Source organism: Papaver somniferum, chromosome 10 (genome assembly GCF_003573695.1).
Source record: "Papaver somniferum cultivar HN1 chromosome 10, ASM357369v1, whole genome shotgun sequence".
NCBI classification, from domain to species: Eukaryota; Viridiplantae; Streptophyta; class Magnoliopsida; order Ranunculales; family Papaveraceae; genus Papaver; species Papaver somniferum.
Window position 1 is genome coordinate 132,608,279 of NC_039367.1, and position 19,959 is coordinate 132,628,237.

The 19,959-nt window shown below is 37.0% G+C and overlaps 1 protein-coding gene and 2 long non-coding RNA genes across 10 annotated transcripts; 1 reads left to right on the plus strand and 2 right to left on the minus strand.

The window, feature by feature from the left end:
- Window positions 1–883: 883 nt before the first annotated feature.
- On the minus strand, window positions 884–4,367 carry LOC113317120. The gene is made up of 3 exons (XR_003343257.1): window positions 4,051–4,367; window positions 2,121–2,205; window positions 884–1,120 (listed from the first exon to the last, which is right to left on the minus strand). It is a non-coding gene; the product is annotated as an uncharacterized LOC113317120 (long non-coding RNA).
- Window positions 4,368–7,965: 3,598 nt separating this feature from the next.
- LOC113316225 lies at window positions 7,966–9,688 on the minus strand. Its single transcript, XM_026564444.1, has 3 exons — window positions 9,138–9,688; window positions 8,622–9,032; window positions 7,966–8,518 (listed from the first exon to the last, which is right to left on the minus strand). Exons 1-3 carry the CDS (start codon window positions 9,686–9,688, stop codon window positions 7,966–7,968), a joined length of 1,515 nt encoding a protein of 504 aa, XP_026420229.1.
- A 7,019-nt stretch (window positions 9,689–16,707) lies between these two features.
- On the plus strand, window positions 16,708–19,180 carry LOC113317522. Of its 8 annotated transcripts, XR_003343612.1 has the most exons (6): window positions 16,708–16,830; window positions 16,914–17,416; window positions 17,673–17,961; window positions 18,077–18,200; window positions 18,644–18,694; window positions 18,897–19,180. It is a non-coding gene; the product is annotated as an uncharacterized LOC113317522 (long non-coding RNA). The 8 variants fall into 8 exon arrangements; XR_003343608.1 differs by having other exon boundaries at window positions 18,077–18,694; window positions 18,866–19,180; XR_003343606.1 differs by having other exon boundaries at window positions 18,077–18,694.
- Window positions 19,181–19,959: the final 779 nt, after the last annotated feature.

A 19,959-nucleotide genomic window follows, 5' to 3' on the forward strand; every position in this document is an offset into this window, starting at 1 on the left:
AATTAAATTGATCACTTTTGTGGTTTGATTTAGTTGCGTATTCCAATTAAATTAATCATGGGTTTACTTGTGATAAATTTTATTGAGTTTTGTATATAGAAAATCATTCCTATGGTTTTTGGTGTCCAATTAAAAATCCTTCTTTTCTTTCGAAATTAAGGTCGCTCTTGTTGTTCTTTCGGGAATGACATCAAATGTGGGAGAGTTCTTTTGAACTTGTACTTAATGGTAATATCTTGCGGGGTGTGCGGCTGCGGAATTTTATAGGGGTTATCTTGTATCTTAAAACTCCTTGATGAATGCATTTAGCTTCGGCTTTATGATTGTATCTAAATTAAGTTGGTATGTATTTTTTTCTTGTATTCTATGAAACGTCTCTTCTCGGAAATTTCATTAGGAACCCGTTCTTATACCTTTGCCAATTTTATAAACAAAAAGGGGGAGAATTAATGTGTAGTTCTACTACATATACTTATGATTTTCGGATCATTGTGTAAGGGGGAGTGGTTTCCATGTGAGATGGAGTATTGACTAAGGGGGAGTGATACATATCACTGCAGTATTATTGTTAAAGTCGTGATGCAATTGGACTTTGATGTTACATAATAATACTATGTCACTGTATAATAAAGATTGAGAATCTCGATTTCTCTCATTGTTATAGCTACGGATCTTCGACAACGGTGATGCTAAACTTATAACCTTTGGGATCATTGGAGTACTTGGAAGGAAGAAGATTTCAGGGAACGTTGAAGATTAGACTATGGAATAGGAGCCACTAAAGTTTATCTTTTTTGTATTCCATATGTATTAATAGTTTTTGTAGCGCCCCCTAAGCTAGAAGCTGACTAATCCAAGAGATTAACTATAAAATGAGGCACTAACGATCTATAACATATATTTAAACATTAAGAAAGAAGTTCTAAACAAAGATTAACCCGAATCTAAAACCTCTCTGAAATAAATACAAGAAATCCTCTCAAGTGTTACATATTTAATAGTGAGTTGATTTACAAATAGAATATCAACACAAAATAAACATAGCGGAAGCTAACCAACTAACGAAACTAACTCCTCAAAGCTTTCATCGCCACGTGCACAACTTGATCTGACTCTGAAACTGAAAGTGGGAATGGGTGAGCACATCATCCCTAAAAGGGGTGCCCCGTAGAAATAATAACTAAGTTTCAAGTAATCACTAGAATGATTTAAAGACAATGCAGGTTTTACTGAAAACCGATAAAACACGGAAAACATATAAAGCTTATTAAAATAATAGTAATATTGAGATTATAAAGTTTTACCAACCAATAAACCGGCACACATTCACAACATAAATAGTAGTTGAGCGACGTCTTCCTTCGGAGTAGCAAGGCATAACTGTTGCGGATTATTCAATGATCATTAAAGCGTCCATGAGATTTCCGTCCTCAAATCATAAACTATATGTACCTTACTAGTACCTTATTCTACGCGCACTCTACATATAAAGTATCTAAAAAAATCTAATGGTAACAACATTATATCCGATCGAAGTGCTTACACAGTGGAGAGCCCCTTTTACCGTCCCCGCGTAAATCCAACAATCTTATATAAGATTCTCAACATCATTCTCTCTAAATACCAAAACATAATATAATAGCTTTTGAAAGTAATTTAAAAGAAACAGTAAACATTCACGTATGAGACATGTGTTGCCCCCGTACAGAAATAGGGAAAATATAATGGCCAAATTAAAATCAGACCTATATAATATTCGACCCAACGAGGTCTATCTAGGTTCGCAATAAATAGATATAACATTTGGGAGCACACATCTCACACCAATCAAAAGGAAACCTTCTCCCTTTCATGCTAACAACAAATAAAGATTGTAACCACTTTCCAGTCAATGGAAAGAATCACATTTTGGAAAATAAGTAAATACTCCCAAAACACAGATATTAGTTGTTTCTAAAGATCCAAACCCATCCCAAAATGTAAAATAAAACTAGTTTGTAATACACACAAATAATACATGCGTACACATATCATATAGTAACAAAGACATGCATGCATTTCATAAAAGATAGATTTTTAAAACAATAATGAATACAAGAGAGTTCGTTATTGATTCCCACCTCTTTTGATGACAAGCCTCGCGTACCTTGAGATCCATAATCCACTGGTTCGTCTTTTAGATTGATCGTTGTTAATGCAGAGTAACTGTTAGTCACACAGGCACTCTAAGATTAGCCAAGAGGCTCATACAAGTCTCATATCATAATCTCATACAATTCTCTAGTTATAGGCTAAGTGAACTGTCTAATGGTTCTAAGCCCATTTATGTTTCTACACCTTTTCATTATCTATCTTTAGCACCAGTAAAGGTTTACTAATTCAATTAGATTGGTTCTATAATTCATTAGATATGTCTTAAGAATATCTACAACTTTGGAGAAGGAACCAAAGGTTAATTCAGACCACAAAGTCCAAAACATCAAACCAAGAATACATTGCACTAACCCAAGTCCACTAAACTCGGCCCATACACAAGTGTTGTCCCAACTGGGTCAACTAACGGTCACTGATGGTCAAATGGTTCAACGAACAGTCAACGTCCAGTCAAAGGTCAAAGTCAAGGGTAAATGGTCAAGGTCAAGTCAACTGAGTCGAACCGATTCAACTCGGTGAGATATCCTGAGTCAACTAAGAATAGAGTCAGTCAGCCGATCTGATTAGGATGACTAATAGGCCAAATTCTAAGCCAAAATTCTAATGCATAAACAAGGTGCAACACAGAACATGACAAGACATGAACCAAACACTACAATTCTAACTTCAATACAACTCTACAGCTTAACCTAATTACAACCCTCATTTCTTATTCTTGAATCTCAACAATTCTGCCAACCTCGCATCATTTTCTGACAATTCATACATCCACTTCTTTAGCTAGAATCCATACTTGTTCTTCATATCACATGTAATTCATTCACAAATCACACCTCATATCTCCACCGACCATTCTACACAACAACAACAACATCATCTTCTTTCACTTGCACTAGCTAACACATTCCTAATTCATACATCTAAACTTCAGTTCAGCTTCCACCTGCAATCATCAGTATCTCTTCATCTTCATATCTGCAACACCATTCTTCTCAGCTTATTTTATACATATCTCAAGCCTCCTCTGTAAAGCATATACATTTCAACTTTCCAAGCTCAGCTAAGACAACCACCATCAATAAAACTTCTCCATTGATTCATTCTCATAATAATCTAGCATTCATATTAAAACACCACCAATTCAGTTGAACAACACCACAACCATTGCTATTTTATCTGACCAGCCAACATCCGATTCATCTTCATGGCTCATAATCAACCACTCTGCCATGTCTTGCACCAGCAACCAAACATTACATTTAACTTCAACACTGGCAAAACTGTACATTCAAACCTTAATCACTTCCAGCTCAATTGCTACAACTGTAATTCAGAACAGCATCGCCAACTACAATTCCAACTCCAGTACAACGCCTTGTAACTCATAAACCACTACCACCTGTAGTTGTATCTCAACATCATCAATTTTCAACCAATTCAAACAAACAACACCATCAGTTCATTCTAGCCTGACCTAAACTACAATCCCAGTCATACTTCATATCTCTCAACTCAAGTTCAGTATTACCATCTTCCCAATACTTGAAATTTCATTCACAGTCACCACCACCTTCACCAGAACCATCTCCTCTGCCATTAACCAACCAACACCCTAAATTACAGAATTTAAATCACACAACCTATTCACGTGAACCCAATTCAATCATCACAGACCTGATTCCCAATTCTTCTTCATCAGTAATTCTCATCTCAGAAAACCTAATCCTCAACTTCAATTTATCAAAACCCTAACTTGAAACTCAATTATCTTAAGGAAACTAAAATTAAATCCTATAGAATCATCTAGACCTCAATCAAACACAAACCCATCATAATGATTCGACCAGTCAATCAAATCAAATAATAAACTCTCGAATTAATAAAACCCTAAGTTACCTGATTTCGATTCATCATCAGAATAGCCTCATCTCATCAAATCAACAACAACCCCTCTTCTCTTCATCCATTAACGACCCAGTTCACCTCTCAATTTCTTTCCAAACCCTAATTTCGATCTTCTCAAACTTATCCCGAATCTGTAACAATCTTCATTTGTTCTTCTTTACAAATCAGAATCACAACATCTTCATCATCTCTAAAACAGCTTCAATATCTAGTTTACTTCTATAATTGATCACACAACTCACCAAGAATCAACAGAGGTCGAATAGAGAAAGAGAAACAGAAAGAAGAAATAAGAAGAGGAAAGAAGAACGAAGGGAGAAGAAAGAAAAGAGAAATGAATATCTCTTCGACACGTTTGGGTGATAAGGCCGACCAAAACTATAAAGGCACCCAGAAAATTGATACGGGCAGCCAAGCGGTCTACGACCTAATTACTATTTAACCCCTTCATACTTATCCGATGATATCTTCTTCGTCCGGTATCCGAATGACACGTTCGAGTAATCCATTCTGCATAACTTTTCAATACCTATCTAACGATACTAGTTTTGTATCTAAATCGTTGTTAGATTAATTTCTATTAGTTAAGGTTAATCTCTAATTAATCGAGCCATTAACAGCTAAGTCAACTCTTGGCTGGTCTAAATAATCTTTATGATTTTGTGATATTGCAATATTTTTATGGGATACGTATTGTTTGCGTCCATGAACTTGAAGATCCCATATGTTGTCAAAAGTAAAGTCGTTCATGAATTGGTTTTCATATTGATGAAAGGACGAATGGACTTTTGATAAATACAAAAGTTATGCCTATGCAGTCATTCAATCCTAAATCAATTTAAGCACATCAATAACAACAACATGAAAACTGACTATCTTAGCATACAATCAAGGGATTCATCTAAACCCTAGCAGATGAATATAGAACATGGTGAAGATGATTAGAACACAAATGTATTAAGATAACCAACTGATCCAGATGAGATTGGATGATTTGTTACACAACAGTTGCCCTATTTATACCTCAATTTCTTCTCAAAAATACTAGAAATGATAAATTAGAGAATAACCACTCACTTAAATTGTGTTTTCCGACAAACCCCTTCTGCAATTTCTTCTCTGCCACTTGATTTGATGTTTGCTTTTAGTTATTGAGGCTAACCCTAGCCTTATCTATCTCAACCCTAGATTCTAGGGTTATTGATGTGGAGAAGAAGCTATGATGGAGATAGATAGAGGCTAGGAGGTTGATTGATTGCAAAGGATGGATGATAGGTTGGTCGTGCTCAGAGTTGGTCGAAGATGGAGGTGATTGATGGAGAGAAAGAGGTGAAGGTTTTGCAGAGTCTGGAGATAAGAATAACGACATACAAAGGGACTGTTTGGCTCTTGTTCGAATAGGATGTGAATATGAGGTGCTCTTGTTGATGAAACGCTTTTGGATGCCCTTGGTTGCTAATAATATACATCAAATCTGACGGCTCATAATGAAGACGGGTTTGGATCTTGGATTTCATACTTCTAAGACCATGTCTTCTTCAAGGATAAAAATCTCATGCCCGATTCTAGTTTTGAGAGGTGAAAGAAACATTCTTCACTTGCGGATGAGGTGCAAAAGACAGTCTTCACTGCCTCCCAGCTGGAGCTTTGTTGTCTCTCTTCCATTGTCACTAACTCCGCTTCTTTTGGCTCCTTAATTCTTCCAAGCTTTATTTAGTACCTAAAAATACAAAATTAATTAGTACAAGTATTTATTCTTGAAAATAATGAAAATACAGGATTTGGGATAATATATGATTTTAAAGCGCAAAAGATGAGTTAAATGCCAATAAAAATGTGTAGAAATATGCAATATTTGGCACTCATCAAATACCCCCAAACCTGAACTTTTTTACTTGTCCTCAAGTGAAACAAAAATTAAGAAATCCTAACTATACCACTATCACTGGTCTATCGAATGCATTTAGCGTATGCACTAAGCCTTTAAACCCCTAGGTGTCCCTAGTGGACGAGTTGTAGTCTCGTGAGGATTTACTAGAGGTGTACCCACAAACCCTTCTCCAACTTCAGAGTGTAATGGAGTCCCAAGCATCAAAGGAGCTATGATGACATAGAGTTTCTGCATACTAGTAACACGAAGTTATAAATACCAAAGAACGCATTCTCATCCTTAAGAGTTGAGCGAGAAGTAACCACACCATATGAAAGAATTTGGGTTCGGGAGTGATCACAAGCCTCGACTTCTGCCTCACCAATAAGTTTTTGTGATAATTGCACTCAAAAAGACCGCTTTTTTAATCTCTCATGTGTGCAGACAGGAATAAAGAGAGAAGTCCTGCACACGTTGAATGATTGGAAGGAGAACCTTCCGAAATAATTTCTGGAGACTCCACAGAATCGTGGACAAAAAGAATCTTTTTCTGATGATCTCTAAGAAAGAAAATCAATCATTAGCAAGGATGGGAGTACTCACTTACCTTCACATCTGATCGGCAATCAACACCACTCTCACAACATCCATAGAAACGTCTTCAATCTTCGGTCTTCGGTCTTCAACTGTTGATGATGAACTCTTGAACTTTGTAGAATCTTGACAATGTGTAACTCTTCTCTTCAATTTCCTTATTGCTTGAATTTTCCTCTTAAATTCTTCTTCTTTACCAAGGTGTTTATTAAACAAAACTAAAAACAAACTGTAATAAATATTTTTTTTTAATTACAATCACACTGAAAATAACAAAATAATAATGAAACTACTAAAGCCATGGATGACGGACTTTATCACTTAATTCTTCACAACCTGTATTGTCTTGATTTTATGAACTTCACTAATTCTCATCTTTTTCTGTTTTCTTTGCTCTTGTAAAATACCTCTTCAAATGTGTATAGAATTCTGCTCTTCGTACCGTATCTTCACTTTGAATAGGATTTTTTTTTTTAAAACTTTTTCTTGAATTGTTGCGTGTAAACCTTGGACTATTTCAACTTTCTTCATGTATTCCGACGTTTCTCTGCTCGTTGATGATGATGTGTTTCTATGGATCTGTTGATGTTGTCGAGAGAGAGAGAATGGTGCTAACTGCAAATCAAACTACAAGAAGGAGTTTTCATCTTTAGACGTCATCCTCATGACTGACAAAATTAGCACTCAAGAGATTAAAAGTAGTGTTGAAAGTGGTGCGAAGTTGGGTAGCTCATCATTCCTACCCGGAATTTACGTACGGTTACACACACTCTAAAAGGACTTTTTAGATAGTCACAAAAATTGAAGGTTGGTGCCTCACTTGATGTAAAAATAGGTAGTCTCCGCTAAGGGTGATCACAATTCTACTACAAAATGTCTTTGGAGCACCTAATTCGCCCACCGACATGGTTAAATCCAACTTTAACGCTCTAACAACTAAAAAACCCGATTGTGTTCTCTAGTACTTCCAAGTTCAGTTATTTCGGTCAGACTCTCTATGTAAACATAGCTAGAAGCATGCTAGTGACTCTAAGTTCTCTAAAAGTTGAAGGTTTTATGCAAATATTTACAAATATTTTTGAAAATTTTGATTTTTTTTTGATTTTTTTTTTAAAGATGCAAAAGACTAAAGCTCTATATGCAAAATACTCCCCCACACCTAAATCTAACATTGTCCTCAATGTTTCAACATATGGGCATAATTACAACAACATACCAGGAGAACAACGCAGAGTAGATTTTAAGGGAAGAGATTACCAGATGCAAAAAGGATGGTACTAAACCAGAAGTGGATGAATTCTTTTAAAATCAAACAACAAGATATAGAACGATAACACAAAAAGTTTGGTTAGCACACATAAAAATATGCAAAAAGAAAAAGAAAAAGAAAAGGGAAAGAGAATGGACTTTTAATCCATATGTATGTACAGAGGTGGACCAGTTTAGTCCACATAGACGGGGTCGTCCAAGTCCATGGTCTCAACTTCTGGTAGAAGATACTCCAGAAATGGTTTCAATCTCTGACCATCGACCTTGAAGATGTTCTTGTTCTTGTTTGCTGGATTTTCTATTTCAACGGCTCCATGAGGGAAAACAATACGTACCAAGAATGGACCTGACCATCGAGAACGTAATTTTCCTGGAAAAAGATGCAAACGAGTGTTGTACAATAAAACTTTTTGACCAGGTGTGAAAGACTTGCGCAAAATGCGTTTGTCATGAAACACTTTCATTATATTTTTGTACGTTTTGGCACTATCATATGCATCATTTCTTAATTCTTCTAACTCGTTGAGTTGAAGTTTCCTTTGGGTGCCATCCTTATCAAGATCAAAGTTCAATTTCTTAACAGCCCAATAAGCACGATGTTCTAATTCTACAGGTAGATGACATGTTTTACCATACACAAGTCTATAAGGGGACATGCCAATAGGAGTTTTGTATGCATTTCTATAAGCCCACAAAGCCTCATTTAAACGTAAAGACCAATCTTTCCTAGTAGGATTAACAGTTTTTTCAAGAATATGCTTAATTTCCCTATTAGAAACTTCTACTTGGCCGCTGGTATGGTGTTGCTACCTTGTGAGTGATTCCATACTTGCGCATAAGTGATTCAAAAGGTCTATTGCAAAAATGAGTACCACCATCACTGATTATTGCTCTAGGTGTTCCAAAACGAGAGAAAATGTTTTCTTTAAGAAAAGAAAGAACTACTTTATGGTCATTTGTTTTGGATGCAATGGCCTCTACCCACTTAGAGACATAATCAACAACAAAAACAAGAATGTATAACATACCTTCAGAGTTAGGAAATGGACCCATGAAATCAATACCCCATACATCAAACAATTCCATAATCAAAATAGGTTGTAAGGGCATCATGTTTCTTCGTGAGATACTTCCTAATTTCTGACATCGTTCACAAGCAACACAAAAGGCATGACTATCTTTGAACAATGATGGACAATAGAAACCACTCTGCAAGATCTTTGTAGCAGTTTTCTTGGCACTAAAGTGGACTCCACATGCATGGTCATGACAGAAAGAGATGACATCTCTTTGTTCAGAATTGGGGACACATCTCCTAATGAGTTGTTCAGCGCAGTATTTAAACAAGTATGGGTCATCCCAAAAGAAATGTTTTACTTCAGATAAGAACTTGGATCGGTCTTGTTTAGACCAATGCAAAAGAGTTCTACCAGTAGCAAGATAATTAACAATATCAGCAAACCAAGGCATTTCAGACAAAAGCATCAATTGTTCATCAGGGAATGACTCTCTAATAAGCAAAGATTCATCAACATAGTCCACATTCAATCTAGACAAGTAATCAACAACAACATTTTCAGACCCTTTCTTATCTCGAATTTCGATATTGAACTCTTGTAACAAGAGTATCCATCGAATTAGACGAGCCTTAGCATCTTTCTTAGACAAAAGGTATTTCAGTGCAGCATGGTCGGAGTATATGATGACTTTGGATCCTATCGAATAAGATCTAAACTTATCCAATGCAAACACAACAACTAGCAATTCTTTCTCAGTTGTTGAATAATTCAGTTGAGCATTATTAAGTGTTTTACTGGCATAGTAGATCACATAAGGGAGTTTGTCTACTCGCTGTCCTAAAACAGCTCCTACAGCATAGTCAGACGCATCACACATAATTTCAAATGGTAAGGTCCAATCAGGTGGTCTGACTATAGGGGCAGATGTGAGAAGAGCTTTCAATTTCTCCCATGCTTCCTTACAAGCATCATCAAAGACAAATGCAACATCTTTTGCAAGAAGACTACACAAGGGTCTTGAAATTTTACTAAAGTCTTTGATGAATTGTCGATAAAAACCGGCATGTCCCAAGAATGACCTTATCTCCCTCACAGAGCGAGGTTGAGGCAAGTGTTGAATGAGATCAACTTTAGCTTTATCTACTTCTATGCATTTTTCAGAAATGATGTGCCCCAGGACTATGCCTGATTTAACCATGAAATGACATTTTTCCCAATTCAAAACCAAATTCTTTTCTTTACATAAAATCAACACAAGAGTAAGATGATGCAAAAATTCATCAAAAGAAGACCTAAAGACAGAAAAATCATCGATGAAAATTTCAAGAAACTCATCTACCATGTCAGAAAAGATGCTCATCATGCAACGCTAAAAAGTAGTGGGTGCATTACACACCCCAAAAGACATGCGACGATATGCAAATGTACCATAAGGACATGTAAATGTGGTCTTTGGTTGGTCTTTGGGTGCTATATGAATCTGGTTATAACCTGAATAGCCATCTAAGAAACAGTAGTGACTATGACTCGACAATCTTTCTAGCATTTGGTCAATGAAGGGAAGGGGAAATGGTCTTTCTTTGTTACTGTGTTCAATTTACTATAGTCAATACAAACTCACCACCCTGTGGTCACACGAGTGGGGACAAGCTCATTCATGTCATTTTGAACTACAGTAATGCCAGACTTTTTGGGTACAACTTGAATGGGACTGACCCACTAGCTATCTGGAATTGGATATATGATACCCGCAACAAGCAATTTCATAATCTCACTTTTAAAAACATCTCTCATGTTGGGATTAAGTCTCCTTTGCATTTCCCTAGATGGTTTAGTGTTTTCTTCAAGATTTATGTGATGCATGAAAATTGTGGGACTTATACCTATAAGGCCTGAGATGGTCCAGCCTAAGGCCTCTTTATGTTCTTTAAGAACTTCTAAAAGTTGGCTTTCCTGTTTTGTGTCTAAACATGATGCAATAATAACAGGCAAAGTCTAATAAGAACCTAAGAAAGCATATTTCAAAGTATTGGGAAATGGATTCAAATCAAGTTTAGGTGGTTCAACAAGATATGGGGTAGATTTGGAATCAGAGATTGGAAGTGGTTCTACTGCAGTCTGCCATTTAGCAATGTCCATGGGTGGCACAAATTCAAGCAAAGAGTGAACCTCACTAATGTACTCAGAATCAAAAAGATCTAAGTCAAAGTTATCTAAACATGCTTGCAAAGGATCCACAGATAAGATGTCAGGCAACGAGTCTTGAATCAGACTCTCAATCATGTTAATCTCATGCAATTCAGTATCATCACAATCTATGGGCTGTTGACTAATGTTAAAAACATTCAGTTCTACAGTCATGTTACCAAAAGACAATTTCAACACTCCATTATGACAATTTATGATGGCATTGGACGTCGCCAGGAAATGACGTCCTAAAATGACAGGAATGTGATTATCTGGGTTTTGCACAGGTTGAGTATCTAACACAATGAAGTCCACATGAAAGAAAAATTTGTCAACCTTGATTAACACATCTTCGACAATACCACGAGGGATTTTTACAGATCTGTCCACTAATTGTAGCGTAACAGGAGTGGGTTTCAGCTCCCCAAGTCCTAACTGCACATACACAGAGTATGGCAATAGATTTACACTTGCTCCTAAGTCTAGTAAAGCCTTTTTGACATCATGGTCACCTATGGTGCACGGTATTTTTGGACAACCTGGATCCCTAAACTTAGTTGGGATCTTGTTTTGAATTATGGAACTTACCTGCTCAGTGAGAAAAGCACGTTTGTGCACATGGAGCTTTCTCTTTTGTGTGCAAAGATCTTTCAAAAACTTAGCATAGGTAGGTATCTGCCTGATTGCTTCGAGAAATGAAATGTTTATGTTTACTCGTTTGAAAATTTCCAATATCTCGTTGTATTGGTTACTTTTCTTCTGTTGCACCAATCTTTGAGGAAATGGAGCAACAGGTACATGAGACGCTGCAGGGACATTAACATCAGTGGAATTCTTAGAGTCACTATCATGCTCAGATTCCTTCTCCACAACGGATGTTTTCTGTGGAGTTGTATGCACCGGTGAGTCTGATTTAGACTCGACTAACTGTGGTACACCTACATTGTTCTCAATAACTTTACCACTACGAAGAGTAGTGACAACATTCACATGATCATGAGGATTCTCATTGCTATTTGAGGTGCTTGCCTGAAATGCATTTTTCTAAATTTGTTGAGGTTGACTAGGGAGTTTTCCTTTTTCTCTCTCATTTAGAGCATCACAAATTTGACCCATTTTAAGTTCTAGACTTGTGAAACATTGGTCTGTGGTCTTTTGAAGTTGTAAAAGATTTTGGGTCAACAGACCGACACTATCTTCAAAGCTAGGCTTTTTCTCTACAGGGTACCGAGAGTGTGATTGTACTTGGGGATTTCTAGGATATGAATATCCTTGGTTATTACTCGTTGTACCCCCTTGTACGACCCATTTAGACCATGAAAAATTAGGGTGATTCCTCCACCTTGGGTTATAGGTCTGAGAATAAGGGTTGTTCTCTTGCTTATGATAGTCTGAGAATAAGGATTGTTCTCTTGCTTATGATACAAAGAATTAGCCTGATCAAATCTAGACTCATGAAATGCTTGTAGGTCTGGACAACTATCCACTAGATGGTCCGAACTGTGGCATGCGACACAAGTGGTCATTTCAATTTGGTCACGGAGAGTAGGGGCAGTAGTTTTCACATTCTTCTGCAGCTCTAGCGCTTCTACTCTCCTAGCCAAGGATGCAACATTTTCTTTTTCTTCAAAATCAGACTCGATTCTATGGACATTAGCTACAAGGGCAGTCTTTTTAGGTTCACGAATGGACTCCCACTGCTGAGTCTTTTCAGCGACTTCGATTAAGAAGGTCCAAGACTCATCAGCACTTTTGTCAATAACTGCAGCACTGCACATTGACTCAACTGTGGTTCGGGTCCTGACATCTAGGCCTTCGTACTAAATTTGCACAAGTCTCCATTTTTCAAATCCATGGTGAGGGCATTGGAGCAATAATTCATTGAATCTCTCCAGGTATTTGGCTAAAGTTTCACCCTCTAATTGCACAAAATTATTCAGACTTTGACGAATTGTAGCAGTCTTATGGTTTGGGAAGAACTTGTTGAAGAACTCTTTTGTAAGAGCATCCCAGGTTGCAATGGACTGTGGTTGTAGGGCATACAACCAAGACTTGGCCTTTTCTTTCAAAGAGAAGGGAAATAGTCTCAGTTTGAGGGACTCTTCTGGCATTTGGTTGAAACGCAGAGTCCCACAAATTTCCTCAAATTCTCTTACATGGTGGTAAGGGTTTTCAGCATCAACCCCTCTAAACACAGGCAACATATGAATCATACTAGCTTTTAGTTCAAATTGACCAGCATCAGCTGGTAGAATAATGCATGAGGGATGGCTTGCCCTAGTTGGGTACATGTAGTCCTTGAGACTACGGGGGTGGTTCAGTTCTTCACCCATGGTCTCAGATTGGTCATGGTTATCTACTTCAGAACTAGGTATGTCGACTACGTCCTCTTGATGGATTCTAACTAATCGATTTGTTTGGTCCCTAAAGGTCACAATCATATCCTAGATAACACATTAATCATGATAAAACACTCATACAGACAACAGGGAAGTAAAGCTTATATGAACCAAAATCTAGCTTTGAGAATTAAGCACTCCGATTCAAAGAGATGGAGTAATGATCAGCCACAATGAAATTGCACATCTCAGAGAGTTAGTACATATGAAAACGATAGTCAGTTCCAGAGAGGGATGCACACAAATACAAGTTTTGCTGGGATCAAGATATGCACAACAAAATACAAATTCAGCAAGCAATTGTGTAGTTCAGATATGAAAGAATCAAGAACACAGATGCTATGAGTTGCAGGATTAAAAGAAAAGCTCCAACAGGGTCACCAGTGTACAAGCAAACACGGTGTTTATGTGAATGTTTGTCTAAACTAAGCAAAAGTTCATACAATGACCAACATTTCAGACTTTGACAGATGCATGCACAGAAATAGCAATTTCAGCAGGTGATAATGTCACCCAGATGTTACAGAAACCAAAGATACCAAGGCAACCAGATCAACTGATAGTCATGATATGTTAATCACATAAACAACAAGTGTAAAAAGGAGTTGAAGAACAAACTGCCGGCGCAAAACCGGGTTTAGGCAATTCCACAAATTGTCCAGCTCCCCTTTTCCTTGTTTCGCAGTACAATATTATGGGTACCCGGTGACTCAGAGATCAATTTCAGCTACCCAGAAGTGTGCAAGTATGGCAAAGAATTTCAGAAAGTAGTTGTTTACAACTGATGGTTAACAACTAGAATAGCAAGGCATATACTGTGAACCAAATGATGAATTATTTGAACAACTAGGCAATTCCTAACTGAAAGATCTGAACAGGACAGAATGATGCAAGCAAACGAAAAGAAAAACTAAACAGATGAAGGCATGTAACTGAATATGGAAGGATCAAAAATTGCAGCTACTACTAATAGGGAATATATATATACAGATGACAGAAAAAAATCTAATTCTAAGTTGTGCTAAAGCAATTTACAACAGTTACAGCAGGCCAAAAAGCTAATCAAAACTACAACAGATTGAGCAGAAGTAGTTATGGATGAAAACACACCCAAACTTGATATAAACACAAGACAAATACTCAGCTAACTTACTGAAATTAGATGCAGTTATGCAGATTAAGCTAGAAATAAACAAAATCTACAGCTAAGATGGATATATTACAGGTGCAGACTATATAACAGATGGAGTACACAACAGAGCCATGCTAAAGAAACTTACAGGATGCGAAGATAGATAGGTGTAACGTGATGCAAGATGCAGGAACAAATGTACTAACTAAACTACAGTACAACGACAAAGCTACAGATGAGAGTCGATTACAAACTGAAAAGCAACAGAAATCCTAGTATGCGAAGACAAAATACAGGACTAAGTTACCGCTAACAATTACAGAATGATTGAATGTTAAGGCTAGGTGCAAAGACAGTATTACTATGCAAAATATATGACGATGCAAATGATAGAAAGAATTAAAACTACAACTAACACTGAAGCAAATATGTACAGAACTTGGTATAAAAATCAGTAAATAGACGAAGCACTTCAGCTACACCGCTACCGAGTCCCCGGCAGCGGCGCCAAAAACTTGGTATAACTTTAAACAAGCCTATAATTGTGCTAACTGCAAGTATACAGTGTCGAGTTTGTAAAACAGAGTAAGCACGAGTCGATCCTCAGGGACAAGGTGGGTGTAAGTTGAATCTATGGTCTTATTATACTGATTCAAAGTGAGAGTGATAACAAGGGGTTTTGTTTGGTGTCGACACGACAAGATTTTGGTGGTGAACAAGTAATAAATCAAATTGTAAGAAGAGAAGTAAGAACAGGTTGTAAACAAAGGCTAGAGAGCACTAGGGCATTTGAATCCACCTCCTAATCCTATGCTAAGGCAATAATTATTCAAATTATGTTCTTGTTCCTTTTCAAGGAAGATTACAATGGAAGATTTATCAACTATTCTCACTAACTCACCCCTAGTATAAGCTGTCTTCGTACAATACAACTTATCACAGGCTCATTCGATCAAAAAGCTAACTAATCCTTCATACATCAATTAAGCACAGATCTTCTTCCAGAGAGGTCTCTAATGAATGACTTATCAACCAATCTCCCTAACTCACCCCTAGTATAAGCTGTCTTCTTACAGTACAACTTATCACAGGTTCATTTGGTCTATTAGCTAACTATCAATCCTAAATCAATTTAAGCACATCAAGAACAACAACATGAAAACTGACTATCTTAGCATACAATCAAGGGCTTCTTCTAAACCCTAGCAGATGAATTTAGAACATGGTGAAGATGATTAGAACACAAATGTATTAAGATAACTAACTGATCCAGTTGAGATTGGATGATTTGTTACACAACAGTTGCCCTATTTATACCTCAATTTCTTCTCAAAAATACTAGAAATGATAAGTTAGAGAACAACCACTCACTTAAATTGTGTGTTTCCGTCAAACCCCTTCTGCAATTTCTTCTCTGCCACTTGATTTGATGTTTGCTTTTAGTTATTGAGGCTAACCCTAGCCTTATCTCTCTCAACCCGAGCTTCTAGGGTTATTGATGTGGAGAAGAAGTTATGATGGAGATAGATAGAGGCTAGGAGGTTGATTGATTGCAAAGGATGGATGATAGGTTGGTCGTGCTCAGAGTTGGTCGGAGATGGAGGTGATTGATGGAGAGAAAGAGGTGAAGGTTTTGCAGAGTCTGGAGATAAGAAGAACGACGTATAAAGGGACTGTTTGGCTCTTGTTCGAATAGGAGGTGAATAACAGGTGCTCCGGTGTTGGGTGAATACATCAGATGTTGATGAAACGCGTTTGGATGCCCTTGGTTGCTAATGATATACATCAAATCTCCCATTCTTTAAAATACTAAATCATATGAGCTCCCACGTTGCACCGTGAGTGTAACACTCCCTTCAAATTAAATTAGATAAAATCTTTGGTCATTAGTAAACATGGAGAGGACACTTGGCAATTCTGTATTGGTCGAGACATTAAAACATGAATTACACTCTATTTACACCATGTATTTAACTGACCGTTTATAATACCGACAAAACATGGGTATACAACACTTATGTGTGAATTTACACCTAACTAATTACTTACACTTGGTTTACACCAAATACTTAACTGGACGTTACTAACGCCAGTTAGGTAGACAATACTTGCGTTAAAAATCAGACCTAAAACCTAAAACGACTTCCGCCTCCGATTTCATCTTATTCTTTCTCTGTTCTCCTTCGCCGGCTTATCAGACAAAGAGGAAGAAGAAATAACCGAAAACCCAAATCCGATTTGGAATCTGCCAAGGGTTTGAGGAGTGAACGAAAATGCAGAACGAGTTTCTCATGGATTCGAGTTAGACCCGAAACTAACAAAGTTTTCTCTAATTGTATTCTCTTTTCAATATTCTTCCATTAATATTGATTTTGATTATGTAGACAGTGATTTGATTTTCGGAAGGTAATGGAGAAATTAAGCTATAAATGAAGCAGATGTATTCGATCTGAGAATCAAGGAATTGTTGGTAGTGCTGTTTCTGTTATGAATTTGGGGTCAGGAACAAAGGATTTAAGATGGGTATGATTTAAGTAATGCTGTGGATTAGGGTTTTTGTATGAATTTGATTGATTGAATGTGGACTGTGTAAGAATCCTTCTTTGCAGGGAAGGATAACAAATAAGGAACAAGAAGACTACCAGCAGAGTCTTCCCAATCAACAGCTCCCAATGCATATAAAGTGTTTGTTTATATGCCTGAATGACCAGATTACATGCATCTTTTGTTTTTCACTGTACCAGCAGATTTTTCACATTAAAACTCTATTTAAAAAGCCAAACTACTTTGAGGTCTTAATCTGTCTGATATGTGAAGTGTTCAGTACGCAGGAAGGTCCTTGGAATCAGTATCAACAAAAAATAACAGTTCAGTACCAAAACCTATTGTAAGCCTAATTTCATAACTTTTGTTATTTTAAGTTAATGTAGTTTGTTGTGTATTTTGATTTATTCATCTTCAACAAAACAAATTTGAGGAAAAGATAATTTCTAAATTATCATACTGTAACGTCTTTGTGCAAAATTTGAGGAAAAGATAGAAAAAAAATAATATCCTCCCTTAGATATCATCTCCGATGTCCTCAATCTCGAATAACAAAGTCTATAATGAGTGATGTATGCAGTTTTTTGGTGGTTATGCAGGGTGCAACTGATGGATTTGGCTGGTGCTGCTGATGGTTTTCTCAAAGCTAGCTTTCATGTAGAAGTGGCTCAATTATTCATGACCAGAGAGGGAACTGGTGCTACACAGCTAATTAAAGGAGAAAACTCAGAGGGCATCTAGCATCAAAAGACGAATACAGAGCTCTAGAAATATTGGCGGAGCAGGTAGGCACAAGAACTGCAGCCAATAAGTTCATGTAGAATTGAAAGTAGCAGTGAGAGACGCCATTGGGAGTAGGACAGTCTACATTGGAGTATCGTGCAAAAGGTATATGATTATTTTATCTCAACTATTTCCATCGTTTGATGATACTATTGAAATGTTGAAGGACTGCAATGAAGGTATATGGTTAAAGAATGGATGTCAAATTTATTGATTGCAGGAATGTGGGTGATTCTTCACAGACATCATTTGGTCCTCTTTCTGACTTCTTTGCAATTAGTTCTGGCCATGGTGGGAGCAAGGTAGTTTTGTAAAGGATTCATAAAAGCTGACTGAAGAACTTGGTGAGGACGTACATTTGGATTTTTTTTTTTTTTTTTTTTGCGGGTATAAAATGTCAGGTCCAAGCATAATTCACGAAGATGGCATCGACTGGTAATATCACAATTATATGGCCGCTCTTGACACATTCACCAGTCAATAAACTAGGAGAAGTGAAAACTACAAGACCTTAAAGGATTGTAGTTTAAATGGCATTTACAACTTTTCATTGATTTCTAAATCCCGAGTCTAACATATTATTTCTTTTCACTAGCTTTTTACATGAATGGATATTGGGCAACAACGGCTACAACAAGTATATTTATTGTTGCAGCAATTACAGATTGGTTTGATGGATATATTGCTAGAAAGCTAATTCTTGATATATGGATTGATTCTCTCTAATCCTTCAGCAAAATAATATGCTATTGCAGTTGCTAACACTAATCTATAACATGTGTATTAGATGCGGTTAGGCACATCATTTGGTGGATTCTTGGATCCTGTTGCGGATAAGGTAGGCTCTTTCTTCGTTCTATAATTTTTTTTCTTTACTAGCGGATATTTGTGATGAAGAATATATCCAGGCTTCATATGATAGATAAGGAATCCTATCACACAAATGAATAAAGGAAAGTGGAAATTGTATCGAGTTTGGAACCAGTTAGGTGTTTGTTTTATAATGCAGCTCAAGAGCTCTATCTGATGAATGAATGCAGCTTATGGTTGCTGCGACGTTGGTGTTACTATGTACGGGACTCTGGAAGTGGCTGTGTTTGGTGAAGTGCCATGGTTGTAGTAGGAAGGAATGAATATAGGGAACCCTATATGGCCTGAAACATACATTGGTTTGGATATGCAACTTTTAGCATATAGTACAATATTATCATGTATTAATATCTGAGAGTTGAGGATGTATCAGTCGCACTGTATTCTTTAACCATATGAAGAAACTCAAATGCAAAATTAAAATCTAATAATTGAGGACGATTCAGATCTCTTATGATATGGTAGTTATGCTCTATGAAGAGAAGACACCTTGGTAGGATTGATGAGGTCAATTTCTGCAAGGAGCATGTAATAGTTTTTTCATAGTAACCAAGTTTCATGAAACAATTTGGCGGATTCAAGCTCATGTAGTCTCAAAATTATATAGACCTTGAAAAAATAGCTACTACATGTATAAAGGCTCTGGCTTCTGAATTCTAAAATGTATAATTTTGTGGCAAGAAAACAACAAACAAATGGGAAGTCCAAGTATTGTGTCAGGTGGACAATACTAACACATCATACCAAATCAAAAATGCAGGGGCGAGGTGATGCCGAGCCATACCAAATCAAAAATGTACAACGACGGGGCGGGGAGAATTCCCGCGACAACAAATAAAAAATGCACGACGGGATTAGGTGAAGCCGCATTATTATACCAAATCAAAAAATATGGTTTAAACAAAAAGATGTATGATGCGGAGCACGGACATAATCAAAAAAAATTAAACAACGGGGCGAGACAAAGACGAACCGCACCAAATCAAAAATCCTAAACATGCAAAGGGACGGGGTGAGCCAAAGTGGTTTTCGAGCCCGCCCGGTGTGTAGCACGGGCACATAATCTAGTCTGACGGCTCATAATGAAGACGGGTTTGGATCTTGGATTTCATACTTCTAAGCCCATGTCTTCTTCAAGGATAAAAATCTCAAGCCCGTTTCTAGTTTTGAGACGTGAAAGTAACATTCTTCACTTGCGGATGAGGTGCAAAAGACAGTCTTCACTGCCTCCCA

Coding starts and splice junctions, on each gene's coding strand:
- LOC113316225 (XM_026564444.1), bottom strand. CDS start 9,688: ATGTGTGATGCGTCTGACTATGCTGTAGGAGCTGTTTTAGGACAGCGA. Junction 9,033..9,137: donor TTTTGGGATGACCCATACTT/GTTTAAATACTG, acceptor AGTCCACTTTAG/TGCCAAGAAAACTGCTACAA. Junction 8,519..8,621: donor TTTGAATCACTTATGCGCAA/GTATGGAATCAC, acceptor TAATCCTACTAG/GAAAGATTGGTCTTTACGTT.